Source organism: Oncorhynchus mykiss, chromosome 7 (assembly GCF_057628025.1).
Source record: "Oncorhynchus mykiss isolate SJ-2025 chromosome 7, ASM5762802v1, whole genome shotgun sequence".
In the NCBI taxonomy this organism is placed as follows: Eukaryota; Metazoa; Chordata; class Actinopteri; order Salmoniformes; family Salmonidae; genus Oncorhynchus; species Oncorhynchus mykiss.
Window position 1 is genome coordinate 64,394,398 of NC_143028.1, and position 26,273 is coordinate 64,420,670.

General features: G+C 41.6%; 2 protein-coding genes across 2 annotated transcripts; both read left to right on the forward strand.

Moving 5' to 3' along the window:
• The first annotated feature begins 12,470 nt into the window (after positions 1-12,470).
• On the forward strand, positions 12,471-17,917 carry LOC110528366 (vesicle transport protein GOT1A). The gene is made up of 5 exons (XM_021610383.3): positions 12,471-12,646; positions 12,922-13,013; positions 15,130-15,308; positions 16,097-16,160; positions 16,594-17,917. Exons 1-5 carry the CDS (start codon positions 12,622-12,624, stop codon positions 16,633-16,635), a joined length of 402 nt encoding a protein of 133 aa, XP_021466058.3. The 5' UTR covers positions 12,471-12,621; the 3' UTR covers positions 16,636-17,917.
• A 2,586-nt stretch (positions 17,918-20,503) lies between these two features.
• On the forward strand, positions 20,504-26,271 carry kiss1 (KiSS-1 metastasis suppressor). Its single transcript, XM_036984446.2, has 3 exons — positions 20,504-20,618; positions 25,261-25,395; positions 25,665-26,271. Exons 2-3 carry the CDS (start codon positions 25,305-25,307, stop codon positions 25,919-25,921), a joined length of 348 nt encoding a protein of 115 aa, XP_036840341.2. The 5' UTR covers positions 20,504-20,618; positions 25,261-25,304; the 3' UTR covers positions 25,922-26,271.
• Positions 26,272-26,273: the final 2 nt, after the last annotated feature.

Below are 26,273 nucleotides of genomic sequence, written 5' to 3' on the forward strand. Positions count from 1 at the left end.
GACTTTGAAGACTGACTGGATTTGTGGAAAACACTATCATTGTCCCTTGACTTTCAGTATTTCTTTGAAACTCTTCTCTTCTGCATCTCGGACACATTTGACTGACAGATTATCACCATGGATACACCATGGATTGTAAATAAGAATTTGTTCTTAACTGACTTGCCTAGTTAAATAAAGATTAAATCAAATAAATAAATACTCGACAAAACACGGAGGTCAAACTTCATTGCTTCGCATGGGGAGCACTTTCTGGATTGTGCTATGGTCAAGAGCCTGCTACTATTCACAGGGAACTCCTCTATTAAAGTAAAGCGATCTGTCATCTGTTTGTTCTTATTGACATTGGTAGCCTAGTGGTAGAGTTTGGCAAAGCAACAAAGCAACTTGGTCATAGTTTATGCCACAAACAATCAGATATTTTACTAATGAAGTAAGTTGCAGGCTGTTGAGAGAGGCGGATCTCACATTGACTAAAGCTATGATTTGTGTCATGCCAGTGAAAATACATTCAGTCAGGTTAAAATGCTCAATGAGGAAATTGAAGTACACAAGATAAAAGTGTACAGTGTTGGCAAAAAGATTTGAGACTGACACAAATCTAAATTTCCGTAAAGTTTGCTGCTTCAGTGTCTTTAGATATTTTTGTCAGATGTTATTATAGAATACTGAAGTATAATTATAATTCACAAGTGTCAAAGGCTTTTATTGACAATTGCATAAAGTTGATGCAAAGAGTCAATATTTAGGGTGTTGACCCTTCTTTTTCAAGAACTCTGCAATCTGCCATGGCATGCTGTCAATTAACTTCTGGGCCACATCCTGACTGATGGCAGCCCATTCTTCCATAATCAATGCTTGGAGTTTGTCAGAATTTGTGGGGTTTTGTTTGTCCACCTGTTTGTCCACCTGCCTCTTGATAATGTTAACTTTCACTGCTATGCGGATGACACACAGCTGTACATTTCAATGAGACATGGTGAAGCCCCAAAATTGCCCTCGCTAGAAGCATGTGTTTCAGACATAAGGAAGTGGATGGCTGCAAACTTTCTACTTTTAAACTCGGACAAAACAGAGATGCTTGTTCTAGGTCCCAAGAAACAAAGAGATCTTCTGTTGAATCTGACAATTAATCTTAATGGTTGTACAGTCGTCTCAACTAAAACTGTGATGGACCTCGGCGTTACTCTGGACCCTGATCTCTCTTTTGAAGAACATATAAAGACTGTTTCAAGGACAGCTTTTTTCCATCTACGTAACATTGCAAAAATCAGAAACTTTCTGTCCAAAAATGATGCAGAAAAATTATTCCATGCTTTTGTCACTTCTAAGTTAGACTACTGCAATGCTCTACTTTCCGGCTACCCGGATAAAGCACAAAATAAACTTCAGTTAGTGCTAAATACGGCTGCTAGAATCCTGACTAGAACCCAATAATTTAATCATATTACTCCAGTGCTAGCCTCCCTACACTGGCTTCCTGTTAAAGCAAGGGCTGATTTCAAGGTTTTACTGCTAACCTACAAAGCATTACATGGGCTTGCTCCTACCTATCTCTCTGATTTGGTCCTGCCGTACATACCTACACGTACGCTACAGTCACAAGACGCAGGCCTCCTAATTGTCCCTAGAATTTCTAAGCAAACAGCTGGAGGCAGGGCTTTCTCCTATAGAGCTCCATTTTTATGGAATGGTCTGCCTACCCATGTGAGAGACGCAAACTTGGTCTCAACATTTAAGTCTTTACTGAAGACTCATCTCTTCAGTGGGTCATATGATTGAGTGTAGTCTGGCCCAGGAGTGGGAAGGTGAACGGAAAGGCACTGGAGCAACGAACCGCCCTTGCTGTCTCTGCCTGGCCGGTTTCCCTCTTTCCACTGGGATTCTCTGCCTCTAACCCTATTACAGGGGCTGAGTCACTGGCTTACTAGTGCTCTTTCATACCATCCCCAGGAGGGGTGCGTCACTTGAGTGGGTTGAGTCACTGATGTGATCTTCCTGTCTGGGTTGCCGTGGCGGAGATCTTTGTGGGCTATACTCGGCCTTGTCTCAGTATGGTAAGTTGGTGGTTGAAGTTATCCCTCTAGTGGTGTGGGGGCTGTGCTTTGGCAAAGTGGGTGGGGTTATATCCTTCCTGTTTGGTCCTGTCCAGCGGTGTCATCGGATGGGGCCACAGTGTCTCCTGACCCCTCCTGTCTCAGCCTCCAGTATTTATGCTGCAGTAGTTTATGTGTCGGGGGGCTAGGGTCAGTTTGTTATATCTGGAGTACTTCTCCTGTCCTATCCGGTGTCCTGTGTGAATTTAAGTATGCTCTCTCTAATAACTCTCTTTCTCTCTTTCTTTCTCTCTCTCGGAGGACCTGAGCCCTAGGACCATGCCTCAGGACTACCTGACATGATGACTCCTCACTGTCCCCAGTCCACCTGGCCATGCTGCTGCTCCAGTTTCAACTGTTCTGCCTGTGATTATTATTATTTGACCATGCTGGTAATTTCTGAACATTTGAACATCTTGGCCATGTTCTGTTATAATCTCCACCCGGCACAGCCAGAAGAGGACTGGCCACCCCACATAGCCTGCTTCCTCTCTAGGTGTCTTCCTAGGTTTTGGCCTTTCTAGAGTTTTTCCTAGCCACGGTGCTTCTACACCTGCATTGCTTGCTGTTTGGGGTTTTAGGCTTGATTTCTGTACAGCACTTTGAGATATCAGCTGATGTACGAAGGGCTATATAAATACATTTGATTTGATTTGATTCTTGAGGATTGACCACAAGTTCTCAAAGGGATTAAGGTCTGGGGAGTTTCCTGGCCATGGAACCAAAATATTGGTGTTTTGTTCTCCTAGCCACTTAGTTATCACTTTTGCCTTATGGCAAGGCGCTCCATAATGCTGTAAAAGGCATTATTCGTCACCAAACTGTTCCAGGATGGTTGGGAGAAGTTGATCTCGGGGGATGTGTTGGTACCATTCTTTATTCATGGCTGTGTTCTTAGGCAAAATTGTGAGTGAGCCCACACCCTTGGCTGCAAAGCAACCCCACACATGAATGGTCTCAGGATGCTTTACTGTTGGCATGACACAGGACTGATGGTTGCGCTCACCTTGTCTTCTCCGGACAAGCTTTTTTCCGGATGCCCCAAACAATCGGAAAGGGGATTCATCAGAGAAAATGACTTTACCCCAGTCCTCAGCAGTCCAATCCCTGTACCTTTTGCAGAATATCAGTCTGTCCCTGATGTTTTTCCTGGAGAGAAGTGGCTTCTTTACTGCCCTTCTTGACACCAGGCCATCCTCCAAAAGTCTTCACCTCACTGTGCGTGCAGATGCACCCACACCTGCCTGCTGCCATTACTGAGCGAGCTCTGTACTGGTGGTGCCCTGATCCCACAGCTGAATCAACTTTAAGAGAATGTCCTGGCGCTTGCTGGACTTTTTTGGGTGCCCTAAAGCCTTCTACACAACAATTGAACTGCTCTCCTTGAAGTTCTTGATGATCCGATAAATGGTTGATTTAGGTGCAATCTTACTGGAGGCAATATCCGTGTCTGTGAAGCCCTTTTCGTGCAAAGCAATGATGACGGCACGTGTTTCCTTGCAGGTAACCATGGTTGACAGAGGAAGAACAATTATTCCAAGCATCACCCTCCTTTTGAAGCTTCCAGTCTGTTATTCGAACTCCATCAGCATGACAGAGTTATCTCCAGCCTTGTTCTCGTCAACACTCACACCTGTGTCAACGAGAGAATCACTGACATGATGTCAGCTGGTCCTTTTGTGGCAGGGCTGAAATGCAGTGGAAATGTTTTTTGGGGATTCAGTTCATTTGCATGGCGAAGAGGGACTTTGCAATTAATAGCAATTAATCTGATCACTCTTCGTAACATTCTGGAGTATATACAAATTGCCATCATACAAACTGAGACAGCAGACTGTGAAAATTAATATTTGTGTAATTCTCAAAAGTTTTGGCCACGACTGTAGAACTCCCAAGAACAGAGCAAAGGCAGCTCAAGATGAACAAAAAAATACATATAAATTGCAACAGATGTGGTTACAAGCACGAGTACAGAAAATTCCCAGCCTATGTTCAAGTATGTAAATCCTGCCAAAAGAAGAATCACTTTGCCAAGATGTGCAAATCACAGAGCCAACGAAGGAAAATGCCTGCAGTTGAGCAGAGTGAAGACAATGACAGTATGTTCCTAGGCACAGTTGAGATTGAGATGACTGAAAAATTCAAACACATTGAAGTTGTCACTGCAGATGTGGACAATGACAAAGCGAAATAGACTGAGCAACTGAGAATAGGAAGGCCATAAAGATCATCAAGGATGACAACCTGAGAAACTGAGAATAGGAAGGCCATAAAGATCATCAAGGACGACAACCACCTGAGCCACTGCCTGTTCACCCCGCTATCATCCAGAAGACGAGGTCCAAAGGCGAGGTCAGTACAGGTGCATCAAAGCAGGGACCGAGAGACTGAAAAACAGCTTCTATCTCAAGGCCATCAGACTGTTAAACAACCACCACTAACATTGTGTGGCTGCTGCCAACACACTGACTCAACTCCAGCCACTTTAATAATGGGAATTGATGGCAATTGATGTAAAATATATCACTAGCCACTTTAAACAATGCTACTTAATATAATGTTTACATACCCTACATTACCCTACATTACTCATCTCATATGTATATGTATATACTGTACTCTATATCATCAACTGCATCTTTATGTAATACATGTATCACTAGCCACTTTAAACTATGCCACTTTGTTTACATACCCTACATTACTCATCTCATATGTATATACTGTACTCGATACCATCTACTGCATCTTGCCTATACCGTTCTGTACCATCACTCATTCATATATCTTCATGTACATATTCTTTATCCCTTTACACTTGTGTGTATAAAGTAGTAGTTTTGGAATTGTTAGGTTAGATTACTCGTTGGTTATTGCTGCATTGTCGGAACTAGAAGCACAAGCATTTCGCTACACTCACATTAACATCTGCTAACCATGTGTATGTGACAAATAACATTTGATTTGATAAAAAAAAAAGATGTGACATTCAAGCTTTACACCGGTATTGAGTGCAAAGTAATGTCTTCAAAGATCTTCAACTCACTTGGACTGAAAGAAAAGTTTTGGGGCGGCAGGTAGCCTAGTGGTTAGAGCGTTGGGCCAGTAATCAAAAAAATTCTATATCGAATCCCTGAGCTGATGAAAAAATCTGTCGTTCTGCCCCTGATACAAGGCAGTTAACCCACTGTTCCTAGACTGTCATTGTAAATAAGCAGTTGTTCTTAACTGACTTGCCTAGTTAAATAAAGGTTAAATAAATCAAATGTAAAAAAATAAGTTGAAGATGTTCACCTGCAAACAGTTTGCCTTTTCTGGCCACCAGATTGTGCCATTGGGTCAGAAATCATTAACCTGTGTGTACAAAGGACAGAGACACAAGGTAAAGTTGAAGATTATTTAAAGACATGCTCCAGCAATTCTCAGAAGAGACACAAAAACTAGGCATGGTGAAGAGAATACATGATGTTAGAGTCAAAAACAATGACATACTGAGATAAGATAAGTTTTCTGATCTCGGGTGCATGATGGAACAACATAATATACAGTTAGATCCTACAGTTGCACCAGTTGTGCATGCCCCAAGATAGTTTCCAGTTGCTATCAAAGACAAGATTGTTGTGGAACTTCACGGAATGGAATAAATGGAAGTGATCACTAAGCAGACAGAACCGGCAGACTGGGTTAGTAGTGTGGTCAAACCAAACAAGATACGGATTTCTATGGATCCACTGGACTTGATCAAAGTGATCAAACGGGAACACTACACACTCCTCACTGTTGAAGAAGTTGTATCCAGCATGCCAAATGCTAAGATATTATCTGTACTGGACACGAACCAAGGACTCTGGCAGATAAAACTGGACAACGAGAGTTCTGTACATTCAACACACCCATAGGAAGATATTAATTCCTGTGTTTACCCTTTGGTGTCTCATCTGCGTCTAAGGTGTTCCGGAGATCCGTGGCACAGATGATTGAAGGCCTGGAAGGAGATGTCAACATCATCAATGATTTGTTGGTCTGGGGTGAAACTATGGAGGAACGTGACCACTGACTGAACAAGCTGCTACGTAGAGCGAGAGTACAATCTCAAACTAAACAGAAAGTAATGTAATATCAGAACGACAGAGATAAAGCACATTGTAACAATAGTCTGAAACCAGATGATGAGAAGGTGAGGGCTGATGTGCACATGCCTCAACCTGAAGAGATTCATGGGCATGCTACAGTATCTTGCCCAACTCAATCCCAACCTGTCTGAAGCTAGCGCTCCACTCAGAAAGCTCCTCGAAAGTGTCACTGAATGGTATTGGGATCAAAAACAGAAGAACAGTTTTGAGAAACTCAAACGTCTGGGAACAATTGAGCAAACACTGACGTTCTATGACATGAATAACTCCTAATACTGTCAGTAGATGCCAGTTCAGGAAGTATAGGAGCAGTCGTACTCCAAGATGGTAGATCTGTTGCATATGTGGTTCTCGATCATTCACACACTGTCAACGTAGATACAGTATGCACAGATCTAGAAGGAGCTACTTGCTATTGTTTACGGATGTGAGAGGTTCCATCAGTATGTGTATGGCAGAGAGGTACAAGTTGAGAGTGATCACAAGCCCCTCGATGGCATATTCAAGAAGCCGGTAAATCAATCTCCTTCAAGACTGCATAGGATGTTGTTCCGACGTCAAAGATATAGTCTCAATGTAACCTACAAACCAGGCAAAGAAATGCACATAGCAGATGTGCAAACAAAATGAAGATTTGCTGGGAGAGGAGTTGGAGGTAAACTGGATAACACCTCAGCTGCCAATCAGAGGAGAAGCTACAAGCGTTCAGGAAAGCAACGGTACAAGATCCCGAACGATGAGTGGATGGCCCAGTGAAAAGTGTGTAGTTTCCAAAGAAATCCATCCATACATTCAAGGAGGAAATCAGCTACACATCAGGACTGATGTTCAAAGCCATAAAGTTCATTGTACTACATCAAATGAGACAAGAAATGCTGAACAGAGTTAACGAATCACACCTGGGAATAGTCAAGTACAAAGAAAGAGCAAAATACATTCTATATTGGCCAGGTATGTCAACGCAGATTGAGGACATTGTGCGGTGTCTGTACCGCCAAAAAGAAAAGCAACCCGAGAGAGCCATTGCTTCCACACACTCCACTAGAAAGACCATGGGCAAAGATCAGCACTGATCTGTTTCACTACATTGGCACAGAGTATATTCTCTATGTCGAAAATTACTTCAAAGATCCAGAGATCACCAAACTGAGTGAAACTACGAGCAGTAGTGTCATCACAGCCATGAAGTCTACATTCGCTAGGCATGGCATAGCAGATCCACAATATGCAAGCATTGAGTTCAGATGTTTTGCTGAAAGCTCAGTCAAATGGACAATCGGAGATGACTGTGCAAACAGTCAAGAACCTGATCAAGAAGGCACAAAGTAGTAAGAGTGACCCCAACAAAGGTCTACTGGAGTACCGCGACACACCACTAGAGGGCATAGGTTTATCACCAGCCGCACTACTAATGGGATGGTGACTGAAGTCCAAGTTGCCAACCATTACCACCCTAGCGACTCCTAATGATAACGTTCAACTCCAAGACAAGCTGAAGAACAGACAGCTGAAACAAATCATATCAAATTGTATTGGTCACATACACATGATTATCAGATGTTAATGTGAGTGTACTGAAATGCTTGTGCTTCTAGTTCCGACAATGCAGTAATATCTAACAAGTAATCTAACAAATTCCCAACAACTACCTTATACACACAAATGTAAAGGATGAATAAGGATATGTACATATCAATATAAATATATGGATGAGCGATGGCCATGCGGCATGGGCAAGATGCATTACATGGTATAGAGCAGTATATAGTAGTGCATAGGAGATGAGTGATGTAGGATATTATTAACATTATTAAAGTGGCATTATTTAAGGTGACTAGTGATACCTTTATTACATCCATTTATTAAAGTGTGCCTTGAATTAAGTGTGCCTTGAATTCTAAATGAATCCCTGACAGTGTCGCCAGCAAAACACCATCACACCTCCTCCTCCTCCATGCTTCACGGTGGGAACCACACATGTAGAGATCATCCGTTCACCTACTCTGCGTCTCACCATGACATGGCATTTGGAACCAAAAATCTCAAATTTGGACTCATCAGATCAAAGGACAGATTTCTAGTGGTCTTATGTCCATTGCTTGTGTTTCTTGGCCCAAGCAAGTCTCTTTTTATTATTGGTGTCCTTTAGTAGTGGTTTCTTTGCAACAATTTGACCATGAAGGCCTGATTCACTGACCGTGAAGGCCTCCTCTGAACAGTTGTCGTTGAGATGTGTCTGTTATTTGAACTCTGTGAAGCATGTATTTGGGCTGCAATCTGAGGTGCAGTTAACTCTAATGAACTTATCCTCTGCAGCAGAGGTAACTCTGGGTCTTCCTTTCCTGTGGCGGTCCTCATGAGAGCCAGTCCCATCATAGAGTTTGATGTTTTTTTGCAACTGTACTTGAAGAAACGTTCAAAGTTCTTGACATTTTCCCGATTGACTGACCTTCATGTCTTAAAGTAATGATGGACTGTCATTTCTCTTTGCATATTTGAGTTGTTCTTGCCATAATACGGACTTGGTATTTTACCAAATAGAGCTATCTTCTTTATACCAACTCTACACAACTGATTGTCTCAAATGCAATAAGAAGGGAAAAAAATCCACAAATTAACTTTTAACAAGGCACTCCTGTTAATTGAAATACATTCCAGGTGACTAACTCATGAAGCTGGTTGAGAGAATGTCAAGAGTGTGAAACATTGTCATCAAGGCAAAGGGTGGCTACTTTAATACTTTTTTTGGTTACTATATGATGACATATGTGTCATTTCATAATTTTGATGGCTTCACTTTTATTCTGCAATGTATGAAATAGTTTAAAAAAATAATAAACTGAAATGAATAGGTGTGTCCAAATATTTGACTGGTACTGTACATGCAAGAGAAAAGTCAGGATTCAGAGAGGAGAGGTGTGGCAACCAGCTGTCGCGTGCTGAAAAGACATGAGCAGCTAAGGTCATTTGTTGTTCGTATGCCGGATGGAAGAATCTACAGGAGAAACAGGAAGCATCTGCTGAAGACAGGCGAATGAGCATTTTCACAAATGGAGTCAAAAAGAGACAGTGCTGACTCTGGGATCACAAAAACTCATGTGTGTGATGATGATGATCAATCAGCATCGAACAAGATCACATACCAGCCTGAAACACCTCAGAGACACAACTGTGTCAGACAACTAGATTAGGCAGCGAGATCAATGTTCCAGCTAGATTCAGAGACTAAAAAACATTCAGCACAGATTTACACTTAGTTTATGTATATGTATAGTGTATAAGTGAAAAGAATAAGGACAATGTCTGGAGTGTGTTGTAATTGAATGTATGTGATGATAAAGAAAGGGTCAAAAGTTTTGTTTCTTTGTTTAGTTTTGCTGGAAGTACGATAGACCAGGATTGCACATTTGAGGCATTATTTCATGTTAATGTCACATATATAGTGAACAAAAATATAAACGCAACATGCAACAATTTCAACATTTTTACTGAGTTACGGTTCATATAAGAAAATCAGTCAATTTATATAAATTCATTAGGCCGTAATCTATGGATTTCACACAACCGGGCAGGTGTGCAGCCATGGGTGTGCCTAGGAGGGCATAGGTCCACCCAATTGGGAGCCATGCCTACCCACTGTGGAGGCAGGCCCAGCCAGTCAGAATGAGTTTTTGCCAACAAAGGGCTTTATTATAGATAGAAATACTCTTCAGTTTCGTCTGGGTGGCAGGTCTCAGATGATTTGAAAGCGGATGTGGAGGTTCTGGGCTGGCGTGGTTACACGTGGTCTGCGGTTGTGAGGGCGGTTGGACGTACTGCCAAATTCTCTAAAAAGACGTTGGAGGTGGCTTATGGTAGAGATATTACGATTCAATTCACGGCAACAGCTCTGGTGTACCTTCCTGGAGTCAGCATTCCAATTGCATGGTCCCTCAAAATTTGAGACATCTGTGGTATTGTGTTGAGAAAAAACTGCACATTTTAGAGTGGACTTTATTTGTCCCCATCACAAGGTGCAGCTGTGTAATGATCATGCTGTTTAATCAGTTTCTTGATATGCCACACCTGTCAGGTGGATTATCTTGGCCTCATTAACAGGGATGTTAACAAATTTGTGCACGATTTTAGAGAGAAATACGTTTTTCTGCACATTTCTGGGATCTTTTATTTCAGCTCATGAAACAGGGGACAAACACTTACATGTTGCATTTATATTTTTGTTATTTTTGGCAAAAACAAAAAATCTCCAATAGAATGCTCTTGTCATACGACATGTGTTGCTAACACAGAGAATAGTATGCCAAACTCTGTTTAGTGGCCCTGGGTATTGGGTGGTCTATGGACTACTGGTAATGACTATCTCTACAGCAGGGGTTCCCAAATTTTGGGCCCCCTTCCAGCATTGAGGAACATCCTGCTCACCCCGTCTATTTCTATGGGCACAAGCACTGTTCATGACACAAACTGTTCACACCCCTCTTGTTGGTGGAGAGAATTTTGCAGGTTTAAAGCTTATTTCCTGAAATTCTACACATTTTGATGTTTTGATGCAAATTTTCTTGAAATTCTTTTATATATTTTTTAAAAATGTTCTCCCCAAGTTCGTGGTATTTACAGTCTTGTCTCATCGCTGCAACTCCCGTACGGACTCAGGAGAGGCGAAGGTTGAGAGTAATGCATCCTCTGAAACAAACAACCACACCAAGCCTCGCTGATTCTTGACACACTTAACCTGGAAGACATCCGCACCAGTGTAAACACCAGGAAACACCATGCACCTGGCGACATGTCAGCGTGCACTGCGCCCGGCCCGCCACAGGAGTCGCTAATTCGCGATGGGACAAGGACATCCCTGCCGGCCAAACCCTCCCCTAACCCGTATGACGCTGGGCCAATTGTGCGCCGCACCATGGCTCTCCCGGTCACGGGCGGCTGCGACGGTGCCTGGACTCAAACCCTGAATCTCTAGTGGCACAACTAGCACTGAGATGCAGTGCCTTAGACCGCTGCGCCTCCGGGAGAGCCCTTTGCAATTCTATACATTTTGCCATGTCTAATGTGTATTCATGTGAAATTTGAGTGACAAAAATTACAACAATATCTATGGGCTAAAAAACCTAAATATAAAAATGTTATCAGAGATGGGCTAGTTGATCTGGACATTTATGACAAGTTATAAATAGCTCTCTAAGGTATGCAATGACTAACATGGCAAGAGGAACTCATGATGCACTACCCAATTCAAAAATGATACCTTGTGCATTCTACTATTACAACTTTCAAGAGTAAGTTTAAGTTTAAAGCCAGACCCACACACAGAGACGCACGCACGCACGCATACAGACACATTCTCTCTCTCTCTCTCTCTCTCTCTCTCTCTCTCTCTCTCTCTCTCTCTCTCTCTCTCTCATGACTTCAGATTCTGAAGTTTGTACACATTTCTCCAAATGTCAAATTTTGAACACCCTGGACACATTTTTGGTTGAGTTAATGTTTGGGAAGAGTTAAAACAAAAACACCTTCACGGTTAAGTTTAGGCATTAAGATTGAACACGCTAACCTCTGAGCTTTGTCTCGCGGCTTACGCCTGTCCGCCTTACCTGTCCACATGCCCTAGCAAAATCCAAGCCAACTTGATGGTAATAGCTCTCACTGTTGCCCCTAGTGGCAGGTTTTGAAGACATCTCCCGACGACCTCCCGACGTTCACACTGTGGACACTATCCTGCTGCTTTTCCACCATTGTCCACTGTAGCCTGCTTCATTACTCAAACACAGGGCGAGACGAGGTTAAACTCTCTCGGGTCTGTACAACCTCCAGTGTACACATGATGCTGGGTGTCTTGTTTCTTCACAAGTAAGACTTTGTAGTGCCTGTAGCCTTTTTTGAAAAGATTACAACCATTCCAGAACAATCCCACTGAGTCTGTGAAAACTGTGAATCTAACGATCATGGTGGAGAGAGGAGCCTCTGACAAACCAATCAGTTGATAACAAGCCTACAGAGGCAATCAATTTCACATCCACTCTATCAAAACATGTAAATTGTCTCCTTTATAAAAATAGGGCCATTAAAAACAACAGTTGTATACATGTATGATTCCTTGATTGAAACTAGGAAGTCCCATTATGATAAACTGGATCTGTTTTTCAAGAGAGACCAAGTCAGGAAGGCAGCTTAAGAGCAAATCAATGGATAACCCCCCCTAGTCTGGTTGATGATCACCTAGCACGCAGGATGTGACAGCACAGTTCAAAGGTTACCGAAGAGAAAGGAGGTGCACAGATCTACACACCGATCGCAAAGAGAAGGAAACATAGAGAGAGAGAGAGAGAGAGAGACGCAAGAAGGGGGAGAGAAGGAGAGAGAATTCAGGGTAAGACAAGGACATCATGGTTTCAATCACGGAGACTCAGAGTGAGTGGTTTACAACAGCCTTTCTTACAATCAGTTTGTTTTTTATTAACTTGCAAGGATTGCTCAGGTAAATCTGCTAGTCGACATATTGTACCTGGACATGAGTTATTTTGTTGTGAACGTTTAACTTTGAAGTGTGTCATGGTGAAAGCCTACAAGGCTATGGATACTGTAAGTTTGAACTCTGTAGACTAAATGTAGGAAGAGATTGTAGAGACTGTAGAGCTAATTTGTATGTGTGTGTGTTTCTCTCTCTATGTGTGTATGTGTTCCAGAGATTGGTGTTGGTCTCACAGGCTTTGGCCTCTTCTTCCTGCTCTTTGGCGTGCTGCTGTACTTTGACTCTGTCTTGCTGGCGTTTGGGAATGTAAGTAATGATCTTTCTAATTTGAAAATAATAATACAAATATATATTTTGAACACAATAAAGAAAATAAATTATGGATCAACATCTAAATATTGCTTGATCTGACTGAGTTCTAATCGCGCCTGCCTCTTTGTGAACAAGTGGAATCTTGAACAATGGTTTGTATGTTATGTTGGCCTGCGTCTTCTCGATTCGCCTCCCAGATTTGCCTTTTTAGAAGCACATTCACCACTCTCTCAGACAGCTAACTCCGCACTCTTGGGTCACATGCAGAGAGCCTGAAACATGAAACGAACTACCCCAGTTCGGAATCGGCTCCCCTCTAGGCAACTATACTGTTGACAGTGTGTTTGTTAGTCAGGTGGCTAGCTGCCGGCAGAGACTTCTATTGCAGTCACGTTGAAAGGCTCCTGAGGGGGAAGAGGCGTTGTCGTGCCCTCTTCACAACTTTGTGGGTATGTGTCAAACATGTTAATTTCCTAGTGCCGTGGACACCTTTGGAACTTGAAGCTCTCGACCCACTCCACTACAGCCCCATTAATGTGAATGGGGGCGTGCTCACCCCTCCATTTCCTGTATTCCACTTTCAGCTCCTTTGTCTTGCTGCCGTTGAGGGACAGGTTGTTGTCTTGGTAACACACTGCCAGGTCTCTGACCTCCTCTCAAACTTGATGATGGTGTTGGAGTCGTGGGCCAGGCAGTCACGGTTGAACAGGGAGTACAGGAGGGGACTAAGCACACACTGTTGAGGGGCCTCGTATTTATGGTTGGATATGTTGTTGCCTACCCTCATTGTCTGGGAGCGGCCCATTAGGAAGTCCAGGATCCAGTTGTAGCGGAAGGGGTTCAGTCCCAGGGTCCTGAGCTTAGTGATGAGAGTGAAGGGGACTATGATGTTGAACTGTTGTACTCAGTGAACAGCGTTCTATCCTGAACAAAAACATAAATGCAACATGCAACAATTTCAAAGATTTTACTGACTTACAATCTATATAAAGAAATCAGTGAATTGAAATAAATGTATTAGGCCCTAATCTATGGATTTCACATGACTGGGAATAGAGATGTGCATCTGTTGATCACAGACACCTGTAATAAAAGAAGGTGTGTGGATCAGAAAACCAGTCAGTATCTTGTGTGACCATCATTGCCTCATGCAGCGCGACACATCTACTTCGCATAGAGTTGATCAGGCTGTTTTGGGGACTTTGGACTTCAATGGCTGTGCAAAGTTGCAGGATATTGGCAGGAACTGGAACACGCTGTCATATACGTCAATGCAGAGCATCACGTCTGGTGAGTATGCAGGACATGGCGCTATGGATTATCATGCTGCAACATGGGGTGATGGTGGCGGATGAATGGCACAACAATGGACATCAGGATCTTGTCACTCTATCTCTGTGCATTCAAATTGCCATCGATAAATACAATTGTGTACAATGTCTGTAGCTAATACCTGCCCATACCATAACCCCACCAAACACAAGTGAAGTGTTGGTCCCATGTTTCATGAGCTGAAATAAAAGATCCCAGAAATGTTCCATATGCAGAGTTGGCTGAGAGCCAGAGGAAGGAAGAACACTACAGGTTTCACATGGGTTTAATACTAAAACAGGAGGATCCAACCCCAGTCCCAGAGTTCTTCAATATCTTCTATACTGAAGGAAAATATAAAGTTTAACATGTAAAGTATTGGTCCCATGTTTCATTTGTTGAAATAAAGATCCCAGAAATGTTCCATACAGTATGCACAAAAAGCGTATTTCTCTCAAATGTTGTGCACAAATTTGTTTACATCCCTGTTAGTGAGCATTTCTTCTTTGCCAAGATAATCCATCATTCTAACAGTTCTAACAGTTGTGGTATATCAAGAAGCTGATTAAACAGCTTGACCATTACACAGGTGCACCTTCCCATAGTAAATAACGCTTCCCATATTTACTGATGGATCTCAGCTAAGGTGGCGACCGCAGAACTCTAACTCTGTCGGCAATTCGGGTGCATGACAATAGTCACAGTAACAGGAAATAACAGTGACAATAATAGTATCACAAACAGGAAAACAGTTTTCTATATTTTCAAACAGAACTTGTTTCATACTTCTCTCCTTCAGGTTCTGTTTCTGACTGGTCTGACGTTCATCATTGGCCTGAGGAGGTCGGCCGGTTTCTTCTTCCAGAGACAGAAGCTCAGAGGCTCCACCTTCTTCCTGGGGGGCGTGGCCTTGGTGCTGTTCCGCTGGCCAATCATCGGCATGGCCGTGGAGAGCTATGGCTTCGTGCTCCTGTTCAGGTGAGTTCAAAAGCACATCTGGAGTATTGATAGAGAGGACATTTTAGATGTTACATTTTTTTGTTGTTGTCATTCAGCAGACACTTTCATCCAGAGCGTCTTAGAAGACATGCTTTCTAGAATGCAAGGTGGAACAACCACATAGCAACAGGAGAGCTGGGAGACGATTAGGTTATATGAGAGACATACAGTACCTTGGTGGCAGCATCGTATTTTTAAATGCCTGCTTCTCCTTGTTTCCTTTCTTTGATGCCAACTGATTGGAAAGTTCCAGGGGAAAGCAGTATCAACTTTCCCAGACCTCTCAACTATATTGGCCTTCAATTTAAAACAGACAAAGCAAAGGAGGGATTCCATTTAAGGTAGTTGGAAAAAAGTACGTTTAACACAGCAGCTAAATAACTGATGCCATGCCAACACTGTCAAAATGAACGCCCAGTTTGGAAGATCACAGATGCTACCACGTCAGAGTTTCTCTTCCACCTTATCCAAGGTTCTGACATGACTGAAGGGTCAAAGAAAGCCAACATCACTTTACTGACCGCGTACAGGGACCAGCCTTGGACCACTTTCTGAGACAAACTGTGGTCAAAGCACGTGAGAAAGCGTCAAAAAATCATTTCTGATGTCTCTACAGGGATATTTGTCTTGGGCATTCAAGTTCTGAAGTTCTGTATCCTGGGCAACACCAAAGACAGAATCACTCTGTGGTAGTTGTAAGCTGAAGTGACAGTGTCTGCTGGGTTGAAATGTTCACACTTCTTATGCATGTCTATATCTCCTTCCAGGTCATTCTTCCCTGTGGCGTGTGGAGTCATTTTATCGTTGGTGAATATACCCTATCTCAATGTGGTGAGAGCAACAATCCTTCTATTTTCAACTGTGACTGTCACTAAGCCAGACTCATCACTTTGAATGAACACAATACATTATGATTTTTTTCATTCTCCCACAAAATAGCCGAGATCCATCAGTAAATATGGGAAGCGTTGTTTGGGCTCTCAAAGCAATGGAAAAACAACAACATCTCCAAGACCACTAGATGTTTGGGTACACCCCAGATATTTCAACAAAGACAACATTTTTCCCACATAACACTTTCACAATGTGTCTAGTGGCAAGTTGTAGTCTCCCGATAGTGCTGCTTCATGAAAGACTGAAATCTCTCTCTCTTGCTTCTCTTTTGTTTCTCCAAGGGAAACAACTCCTCTATAATCTGAGGGAAGAGAAAGGGAGTGGAAGCTCTCTATATTTATCTCTCTTTCTCTCTTCTTTCATGTCCCAGTTGTACAACAGCTTCCTAGGAAGTAGCCCTTCTATTGTCTGAGGAAAGGGAGAGAGAGAAGCCAAAAAAGAAGAGAGGAGGAATGGAAGTGATGGATGACAGAAGGAGAAGTGTATTTGGACTCAGACTGGCTATAACCTTTGACAGAGACTGATGGAGCGGGGAGGGGGCTTAGAGCCTTCCCCCATCAACAACCGTGAACCAACCAATGGACTTCTTCTTCTTGAAATGTTTACATAAACATGAACCAACCAATGGACTCTTCTTCTTGAAATGTTTACATAAACATGAACCAACCAATGGACTCTTCTTCTTGAAATGTTTACATGAACATAAACCAACCAATGGACTCTTCTTCTTGAAATGTTTACATAAACATGAACCACCACATGATGTGTGGCAATGACTAGCTGCCAAACCCCTAATGTACATGGTTGGGAGTAACCGATTACATGTAATCAATGACGTAATCATTTACACAAAACTGTAACTGCAATCAGTTACGTTACAAGCAGAAATATTGTAATCAGATTACAGATACTTTTGAAAAAGTAGGTGATTAGTTCTTGGATTACTTTTACATTTAGAAAGGATGTTTGCAGAAAAAAATACATTATGACACCTTTCTGTTTTCTCAATTCAGCATTGACAAAAAGGCATGTTTGAGTTTCTTCAGCCTGAGAGAGTCTGACCACAAGTCAGAGACCACAAGTCAGAGACCACTATGATGTGTTTGATGGATCCTTTTTGTCTTCTTCTAATGCCTCTTTAGAGGAAAGGATTCAAAAAGCAACTGAAAGTTATCAGATTATTACTTAGTTTGGTTAATCATTTGGAAAGTAACCTACCCAACCCTGCTTATGTATTTATAATAAAACCATATTTTTGATCTACAGTTTATCATACCATTTACTATAGTTGTAGTCAAGCAACTACGAGCCCTTTTGTTAAACACACTTTGGGCTCGATTCAATCTATAGTGCTGAAGTGCGATAGAAATGTAAAGTCAATGTTCCACCGTTCGAAGAGACTGCATTTATGGTTAATGCTGTATATGTTGGTTCGATCGAAATTAACTTTACATTTCCCTCTAAAGTTACGCTACGGATTGAATCGAGCCCTACACATATTTATTTACAGTGCATTCGGAATGTATTCAGACCCCTTGATTTGTTCCATATTTTGTTACGTTACAGCCTTCTAAAATGTACTAAATAATGTCATCCCCTCATCAATCTACACACAATACACCATAATGACAAAGCAAAAACATGTTTTTAGAAAATTTTGCAAATGTATTACAAATAAAAAACAAGTATTCAGACCCTTTGTTATGAGACTCAAAATTAAGCTCAGCTGAATCCTGTTTCCATTGATTATTCTTAAGATGTTTCTTATACATGATTGGAGTCCACCTGCGGTAAATTTAATTAATTGGACATGATTTGGAAAGGCACAAACCTCTATATAAGGTCCCACAGTTGACAGTGCATTTCAGAGTAAAAACCAAGCCATGAGGTTGAAGGAGTTGTCCATAGAGCTCAGAGACAGGATTGTGTTGAGGTACAGATCTGAGGAATGGTACTAAATAATTACTGCAACATTGAAGGTCCCCAAGAACACAGTGGCCTCCATCATTCTTAAATAGAATACATTTTGAACCACCAAGACTCTCCCTAGAGCTGGCCGCCAGGCCAAACTGAGCAATCGGGGGAGAAGGGCCTTGGTCACGGAGGTGACCCGATGGTCACTCTCACAGGGCTCCAGAGTTCCTCTGTGGCACTCCACCAATCAGGTTTTTATGGTAGAGTGGCCAGACAGAAGCATGATAGCCCACTTGGAGTTTGCTAAAAGGCACCTAAAGACTCTCAGAAACAAGATTCTCTGGTCTGATGAAACCAAGATAGAACTCTTTCGCCTGAATACTAAGCGTCACGTATGGAAGAAACCTGGCACCATCCCTACAGTGAAGCATGGTGGTGGCAGCACCATGCTATGGGGATGTTTTTCAATGACAGGGAGACTGATCAGGATCGAGGGAAAGATGAACAGAACAAAGTACAGAGAGATCCTTGATGAAAACCTACTCCAGGTCAGAACGGCAGATTTTTACTTTGTCAGCTCGGGGATTTGATCTAGCAACCGTTTGGTTACTGGCCCAACGCTCTAACCACTTATCTACCTGCCGCCCCAGGTATACAAATAATATATATATTTTTTAAAATCCATTTTAGAATAAGGCTGTAAGGTAACAAAATGTGGAAAAAAGCCAAGGGGTCTGAATAGTTTCAAAATTAACTGTATTTCCATGGTATGTTGTACATTTAGAAAGTGTTGTGTGTTACCTTTATAACATTTACTTATGTGATAATGCCCGAGAAGCCGGTGTTTGGAGGATATACAGTACCAGTCAAAAGTTTGGACACGTTGACAAGTTGATAAATGGCTGGGCTAATAAGACAATGCGTTGCGCAGTCAGATGGAACAGAGTAAATAGGCATTTTAACATCATAGATTTAGCCAATGGTAACTTCTGGAATAGACACCGGCTGGAATGTAGTTTTAACCAATCAGCCTTCAGGATTAGACCTCCCATTGTATAATAGTAGATATGCCTTTGATTATCAGAATGTCTAGTGAATGACTTTTTCCACTCCTTTTTGGGGGGAAATGGACTAGCAAATGTAGCCAGTGCTATTTTGTAACATCCCACCCCCCTTTTGTGTAGTTTAAGTACAAGGAACAACATCAAGAAGACATTGGGAATGGGGCTACATATTCATCAAACCACTTCTCCTTTGCAATGTTCCATTATTTTGTTTATAGTCCAAATGATCTTGACATGTTCCATTATTTTGTTTATAGTCCAAATGATCTTGACATGTTCCATTATTTTGTTTATAGTCCAAATGATCTTGACATGTTCCATTATTTTGTTTATAGTCCAAATGATCTTGACATGTTCCATTATTTTGTTTATAGTCCAAATGATCTTAACATGTTTCATTATTTTGTTTATAGTCCAAATGATCTTGACATGTTCCATTATTTTGTTTATAGTCCAAATGATCTTGACATGTTCCATTATTTTGTTTATAGTCCAAATGATCTTGACATGTTCCATTATTTTGTTTATAGTCCAAATGATCTTGACAGGTTCCATTATTTTGTTTATAGTCCAAATGATCTTGACATGTTCCATTATTTTGTTTATAGTCCAAATGATCTTGACATGTTCCATTATTTTGTTTATAGTCCGGATGATCTTGTCATAAAACTAAATTACCCTGCATTATGTGCTGGACGGGTCTAAATACAACTTAATTACCCTGCATTATGTGCTGGACGGGTCTAAATACAACTTAATTACCCTGCATTATGTGCTGGACGGGTCTAAATACAACTTAATTACCCTGCATTATGTGCTGGACGGGTCTAAATACAACTTAATTACCCTGCATTATGTGCTGGACGGGTCTAAATACAACTTAATTACCCTGCATTATGTGCTGGATGGGTCTAAATACATCTTAATTACCCTGCATTATGTGCTGGACGGGTCTAAATACAACTTAATTACCCTGCATTATGTGCTGGATGGGTCTAAATACATCTTAATTACCCTGCATTATGTGCTGGACGGGTCTAAATACAACTTAATTACCCTGCATTATGTGCTGGACGGGTCTAAATACAACTTAATTACCCTGCATTATGTGCTGGACAGGTCTAAATACAACTTAATTACCCTGCATTATGTGCTGGATGGGTCTAAATACAACTTAATTTTGTCCAATTCAGGGGATTCACTTCTGAGAAATTCTGTCAATCACCAAACAGAAGAGAGAACAGGGGGATGAAAGGAGAGATAGAAAGAAGGGAGGAGGTCCAAGCACACCAGGTTACAACACAGGGATGATGACGCAAGTGGTCACCCTACAAAAGCCCCTTTGGGGTGGGTAGTGAGGACACAGTCAGAGTGGTCTACATATCTTTCCTCTTCAGGCGGCTCCACAGGGAAACAGGTAAGCCAATGTTGTTCCTCCCATGGTAGATTTTGTTATGGTGAACAGAATATGTATGCCATTGCCTTGAAACTGAGAGGTTTGTCAACTTGGTGTTGAAATCAACCACATTGATTGCTCCTGGTTCTAAACAAACAAGATATTTGGCCTAAATTTCAGCAAGTAGAATTCAAGAAAGAAACTGGGTTTCCAGGAAGTTCAAGATGTCAAGAATCACCTATTTTTGTCAGTCTATCTTTCTCTTTATTTACATTCAAAGTACTGTACATATGCCTTGTCAAGGTTTTCAGGAACGTAGTGAAGGTTGTGGTTAGTGTGATGTACTGTAATGCACCAGAGGAGTGCCAGGTTAACCAGATCCACAGCTGAGGCAGGCAGTGATCAGTATCTTTGACTTTAGCGGAGCATGGAAAGCAGATAAACTACTAGGTTACAGGCCTCTTTAGTGTTTAACGAGCCAGAAGAGTCAAGGCTTGAGTCAAGGTTCCCCTCCATCGAAACCACAATCTGGAGGTTTCTGAAGATAATATTATTTTTAGGCTATTTTTATGCATTTTAACAGACACTTTTATCCAAAGTGACTTAGAGTCATGCATGCATAGCTTTCTTTTTTTTTTCCTTTTTTTTTTTACATATAAATGTGTTCCTGGGAATCAAACCCACTATCCTGACATTGCAAGCATCATACTCTACCAATTGAGCTACATAGGACCATGTTCAATTTGAAATTATGAGTAATGTGTGGATTAGATACATTCAACTGGTTACTGAAAATATTCTATGTGGGTCCAAAGTGGATTTTTTTTTAGATCATTAATATGATTCACGATTTATTGGTATATGAAAACCTTTAAAAACATTTGTAGCTAATGTTTCCCTTCCGCTTAACTGTCCAAAGTAAGCAAGTCAGGAAAAATAATTAGCCAATAAAAAGTGATTCAGGGCTCCCTGGAAAGCTCCTTGAATATGAAAGATTTGGAAATGTTTACTTTCTCATCATTACAATGTGGTGTTTGGGCAGAAATGGGACTCTAAGCAGTGAGTAAACAGAATAGTTGAATATCAAGCGCATCCCTTCAGTCAGCCAGAGATAACTGAGGAAGTAGTGGTTGGTAATGATGTCACAGACCTTTGATGCTCCTGTTTGAAGTCAACTGTTGAGTTTTTGAGAGGGAGTGTGTGTGTGTGTGTGTGGGGATAGGAGTAGGAGGAGATCATTCTGTTTTGTGTGTGTGCGCGTCCGTGCGTGCATGCACAAAAATCTATGTGTGTGTCTGAAAGAGTGAGTTTCTGGCTTCGTTGAGAAGAGTATGAGCAGCTCTGGGAGTATTCAGTCAGCTGTGAGAGGTCAATACCCCAACCTTTCCCCTGTGTTCCTCCTGTGTGCTCTGCAGGGTGAGTTGCTTTCATCTCCACAGAGCAGGTGTCATGAGTTAACACTGAGGTCACATTGGCAAGTTGCCCAACAACCACACACATCCCTGACACATCAAACTGCCTTTTACACACATCCCCAATACATCAAACTGCCTTTTACACACCTCCCCAATACATCAAACTGCCTTTTACACACATCCCCAATACATCAAACTGCCTTTTACACACATCCCCAATACATCAAACTGCCTTTTACACACCTCCCCAATACATCAAACTGCCTTTTACACACATCCCCAATACATCAAACTGCCTTTTACACACATCCACAACAAGTCAAACTGCCTTTTACACACATCCCCAATACATCAAACTGCCTTTTACACACATCCCCAATAGGTCAAACTGTCTTTTACACACATCCACAATACGTGAAACTGCCTTTTACACACATCCCCAATATGTCAAACTGACTTTTACACACCTCCCCAATACGTCAAACTGCCTTTTACACACATCCCCAATACATCAAACTGCCTTTTACACACATCCCCAATACATCAACTGCCTTTTACACACATCCCCAATAGGTCAAACTGCCTTTTACACACCTCCCCAATAGGTCAAACTGCCTTTTACACACCTCCCCAATACATCAACTGCCTTTTACACACCTCCCCAATACATCAAACTGCCTTTTACACACATCCACAATACGTGAAACTGCCTTTTACACACATCCACAATACATGAAACTGCCTTTTACACACATCCACAACAAGTCAAACTGCCTTTTACACACATCCCAAATGCATCAACTGCCTTTTACACACATCCCCAATAGGTCAAACTGCCTTTTACACACCTCCTCAATACGTCAAACTGCCTTTTACACACATCCCCAATACGTCAAACTGCCTTTTACACACATCCCAAATACGTCAAACTGCCTTTTACACACATCCCCAATACGTCAAACTGCCTTTTACACACATCCCCAATACCTCAAACAGCTTTTTACATACATCAACTGCCTTTTACACACATCACCAATATGTCAAACTGCCTTTTACACACCTCCCCAATACGTCAAACTGACTTTTACACACATCCCCAACACGTCAAACCGCCTTTTACACACATCCCCAATACATCAACTGCCTTTTACACACATCCCCAATACCTCAAACAGCTTTTTACACACATCCCCAATACGTCAAACTGCCTTTTACACACATCCCCAATACGTCAAACTGCCTTTTACACACCTCCCCAATACGTCAAACTGCCTTTTACACACCTCCCCAATACATCAAACTGCTTTTTACATACATCAACTGCCTTTTACACACATCCCCAATATGTCAAACTGCCTTTTACACACCTCCCCAATACGTCAAACTGCCTTTTACACATATCCCCAATACGTCAAACCGCCTTTTACACACATCCCCAATACATCAACTGCCTTTTACACACATCCCCAATACCTCAAACAGCTTTTTACACACATCCCCAATACGTCAAACTGCCTTTTACACACATCCCCAATACGTCAAACTGCCTTTTACACACATCCCCAATACGTCAAACTGCCTTTTACACACATCCCCAATACCTCAAACAGCTTTTTACATACATCAACTGCCTTTTACACACCTCCCCAATACGTCAAACTGCCTTTTACACACCTCCCCAATACATCAACCTGCCTTTTACACATCTCCCCAATACATCAAACTGCCTTTTACACACATCCACAATACGTCAAACTGCCTTTTACACACCTCCCCAATACTTCAAACTGCCTTTTACACACCTCCCCAATACGTCAAACTGCCTTTTACACACCTCCCCAATACATCAAACTGCCTTTTACACACCTCCCAAATACATCAACTGCCTTTTACACACATCCCCAATACGTCAAACTGCCTTTTACACACCTCCCCAATACGTCAAACTGCCTTTTACACACATCCCCAATACATCAACTGCCTTTTACACACCTCCCCAATACGTCAAACTGTCTTTTACACACATCCCCAATACGTCTAACTGCCTTTTACACATCCCCCAATACATCAAACTGCCTTTTACACATCTCCCCAATACAACTGGCTTTTACACATCTCCCCAATATATCAACTGGCTTTTACACACCTCCCCAATACATCAACTGGCTTTTACACATCTCCCCAATAGATGAACTGATGAGTTCATAAACTCCACTGTTATGTCATCCCGTCTAAGCTGACAAGGTAAAGATACAACTTTGTGCATTGGGAAGTTGATGCCTTTTACACACCTCCCCAATACTTCAAACTGCCTTTTACACACCTCCCCAATACTTCAAACTGCCTTTTACACACCTCCCCAATACTTCAAACTGCCTTTTACACACCTCCCCAATACATCAAACTGCATTTTACACACATCCCCAATACATCAACTGCCTTTTACACACCTCCCCAATACTTCAAACTGCCTTTTACACACATCCCCAATACATCAAACTGCATTTTACACACATCCCCAATACATCAACTGCGTTTTACACACCTCCCCAATACTTCAAACTGCCTTTTACACACATCCCCAATACATCAAACTGCATTTTACACACATCCCCAATACATCAACTGCCTTTTACACACCTCCCCAATACTTCAAACTGCCTTTTACACACATCCCCAATACATCAAACTACATTTTACATACATCCCCAAAGCATCAACTGCCTTTTACACACCTCCCCAATACTTCAAACTGCCTTTTACACACCTCCCCAATACATCAAACTGCATTTTACACACATCCCCAATACATCAACTGCCTTTTACACACCTCCCCAATACTTCAAACTGCCTTTTACACACATCCCCAATACATCAAACTGCATTTTACACACATCCCAATACATCAAAATGCCTTTACACACATCTCAATACATCAACTGCCTTTTACACACATCCCCAATACATCAACTGCCCTTTACACACATCCACAATACATCAAAATGCATTTCACACTAAACCAACCCCTCCTAAGATGCACTTTATCCATTTACAGAATCCACATTGATCTAAAGGGGTGAGCAGGTGGACAATATACAGTGATATACATATACAGTTTTTTTTACCATGCTTTATTTTGGCTAGATAATTCACTTTCAAGGCCTTCCTACTACCCTAAGCTATATTCAAAGTTGGTCATTACTGCACCTTTAATGTACTGGACTTCTCTCCTGTGTTTCTCCTTACAGATACATTAAGCCAAGCGGTGGGTTCTAGGTTAACACCACCAACCATGCGGCAGTTCACCGTGATTCTGATGTTAATCGCTTCACTAACAGAGACTTTCCCTACTAGCAGTCTCAGATACTCCCACTATACCCAAGGTACAGTCACTCATGTAAATTAAATAGTGTCTGTAAATACAGTATGTATGTGGACAAATTATCAGTGGTTTAGATCAAATGAGATGAGATAGAAAGCATGAAGGTCATGCTTCACACGAGTGTTAGTCCTAAAATCATCATTTTGACTATGACATGACAGTATTATAACAGAGATATAAAGGCTGACTGAGACTTGTGTGGTTTTTGCTGTGGTGACTGTTAAGGCTCATATTGGGATCTACAACGCAATATAAACTTTGTTTCCACAGGGGAGAGTCCAGACAATGCAATGCTAAAAGTCTTGAGAGATTTATCCACTTCATCAACAGAGGGCCCACCGCCTGACAAATTTCCTGCTCTTCTACCCAATGACGTAGACAATCCACTGCTAGAGGCGGAACTACCCAGAAGGGTGTGGTGGTGGTGGTACCCAGCGAAGCCCCACCCACAAAACAGGATTCGTCAGAATCGAGCATGGAGGTCCTCATACAACCATAACACCTTCGGCCTACGTTATGGGAAATGATAGTTATTAGGATGGGCTCTACGTCTCTCAGTTATGTATTTGATTATATTTTGAACAGTGACTGACAATATGATGTAGGTAGATATATTTATGTGTAAAAAGCAGACAAAATTCCAAGGCCTACACTTGAAATATTGCTATATCATCTATGACGATTCATGACAGCTATTGATGAAATTACTTTATAATGAATTTATAATTTACAACAGCCACTGTCATGTGTTACCCATATGTGTGTGTGTGAACCCTATGTTTTGCAACATATTTCCATTCTGATATCTGTGATAGTTTTATGAATGCAACTGGAAATCAAAAACATGACACCATTCAATAAATGGGCACTGTAATCCAG

Coding starts and splice junctions, on each gene's coding strand:
- LOC110528366 (XM_021610383.3), top strand. CDS start 12,622: ATGGTTTCAATCACGGAGACTCAGA. Junction 15,309..16,096: donor GGCTTCGTGCTCCTGTTCAG/GTGAGTTCAAAA, acceptor ATCTCCTTCCAG/GTCATTCTTCCCTGTGGCGT. Junction 16,161..16,593: donor ATATACCCTATCTCAATGTG/GTGAGAGCAACA, acceptor TTCATGTCCCAG/TTGTACAACAGCTTCCTAGG.
- kiss1 (XM_036984446.2), top strand. CDS start 25,305: ATGCGGCAGTTCACCGTGATTCTGATGTTAATCGCTTCACTAACAGAG. Junction 25,396..25,664: donor ATACTCCCACTATACCCAAG/GTACAGTCACTC, acceptor TTGTTTCCACAG/GGGAGAGTCCAGACAATGCA.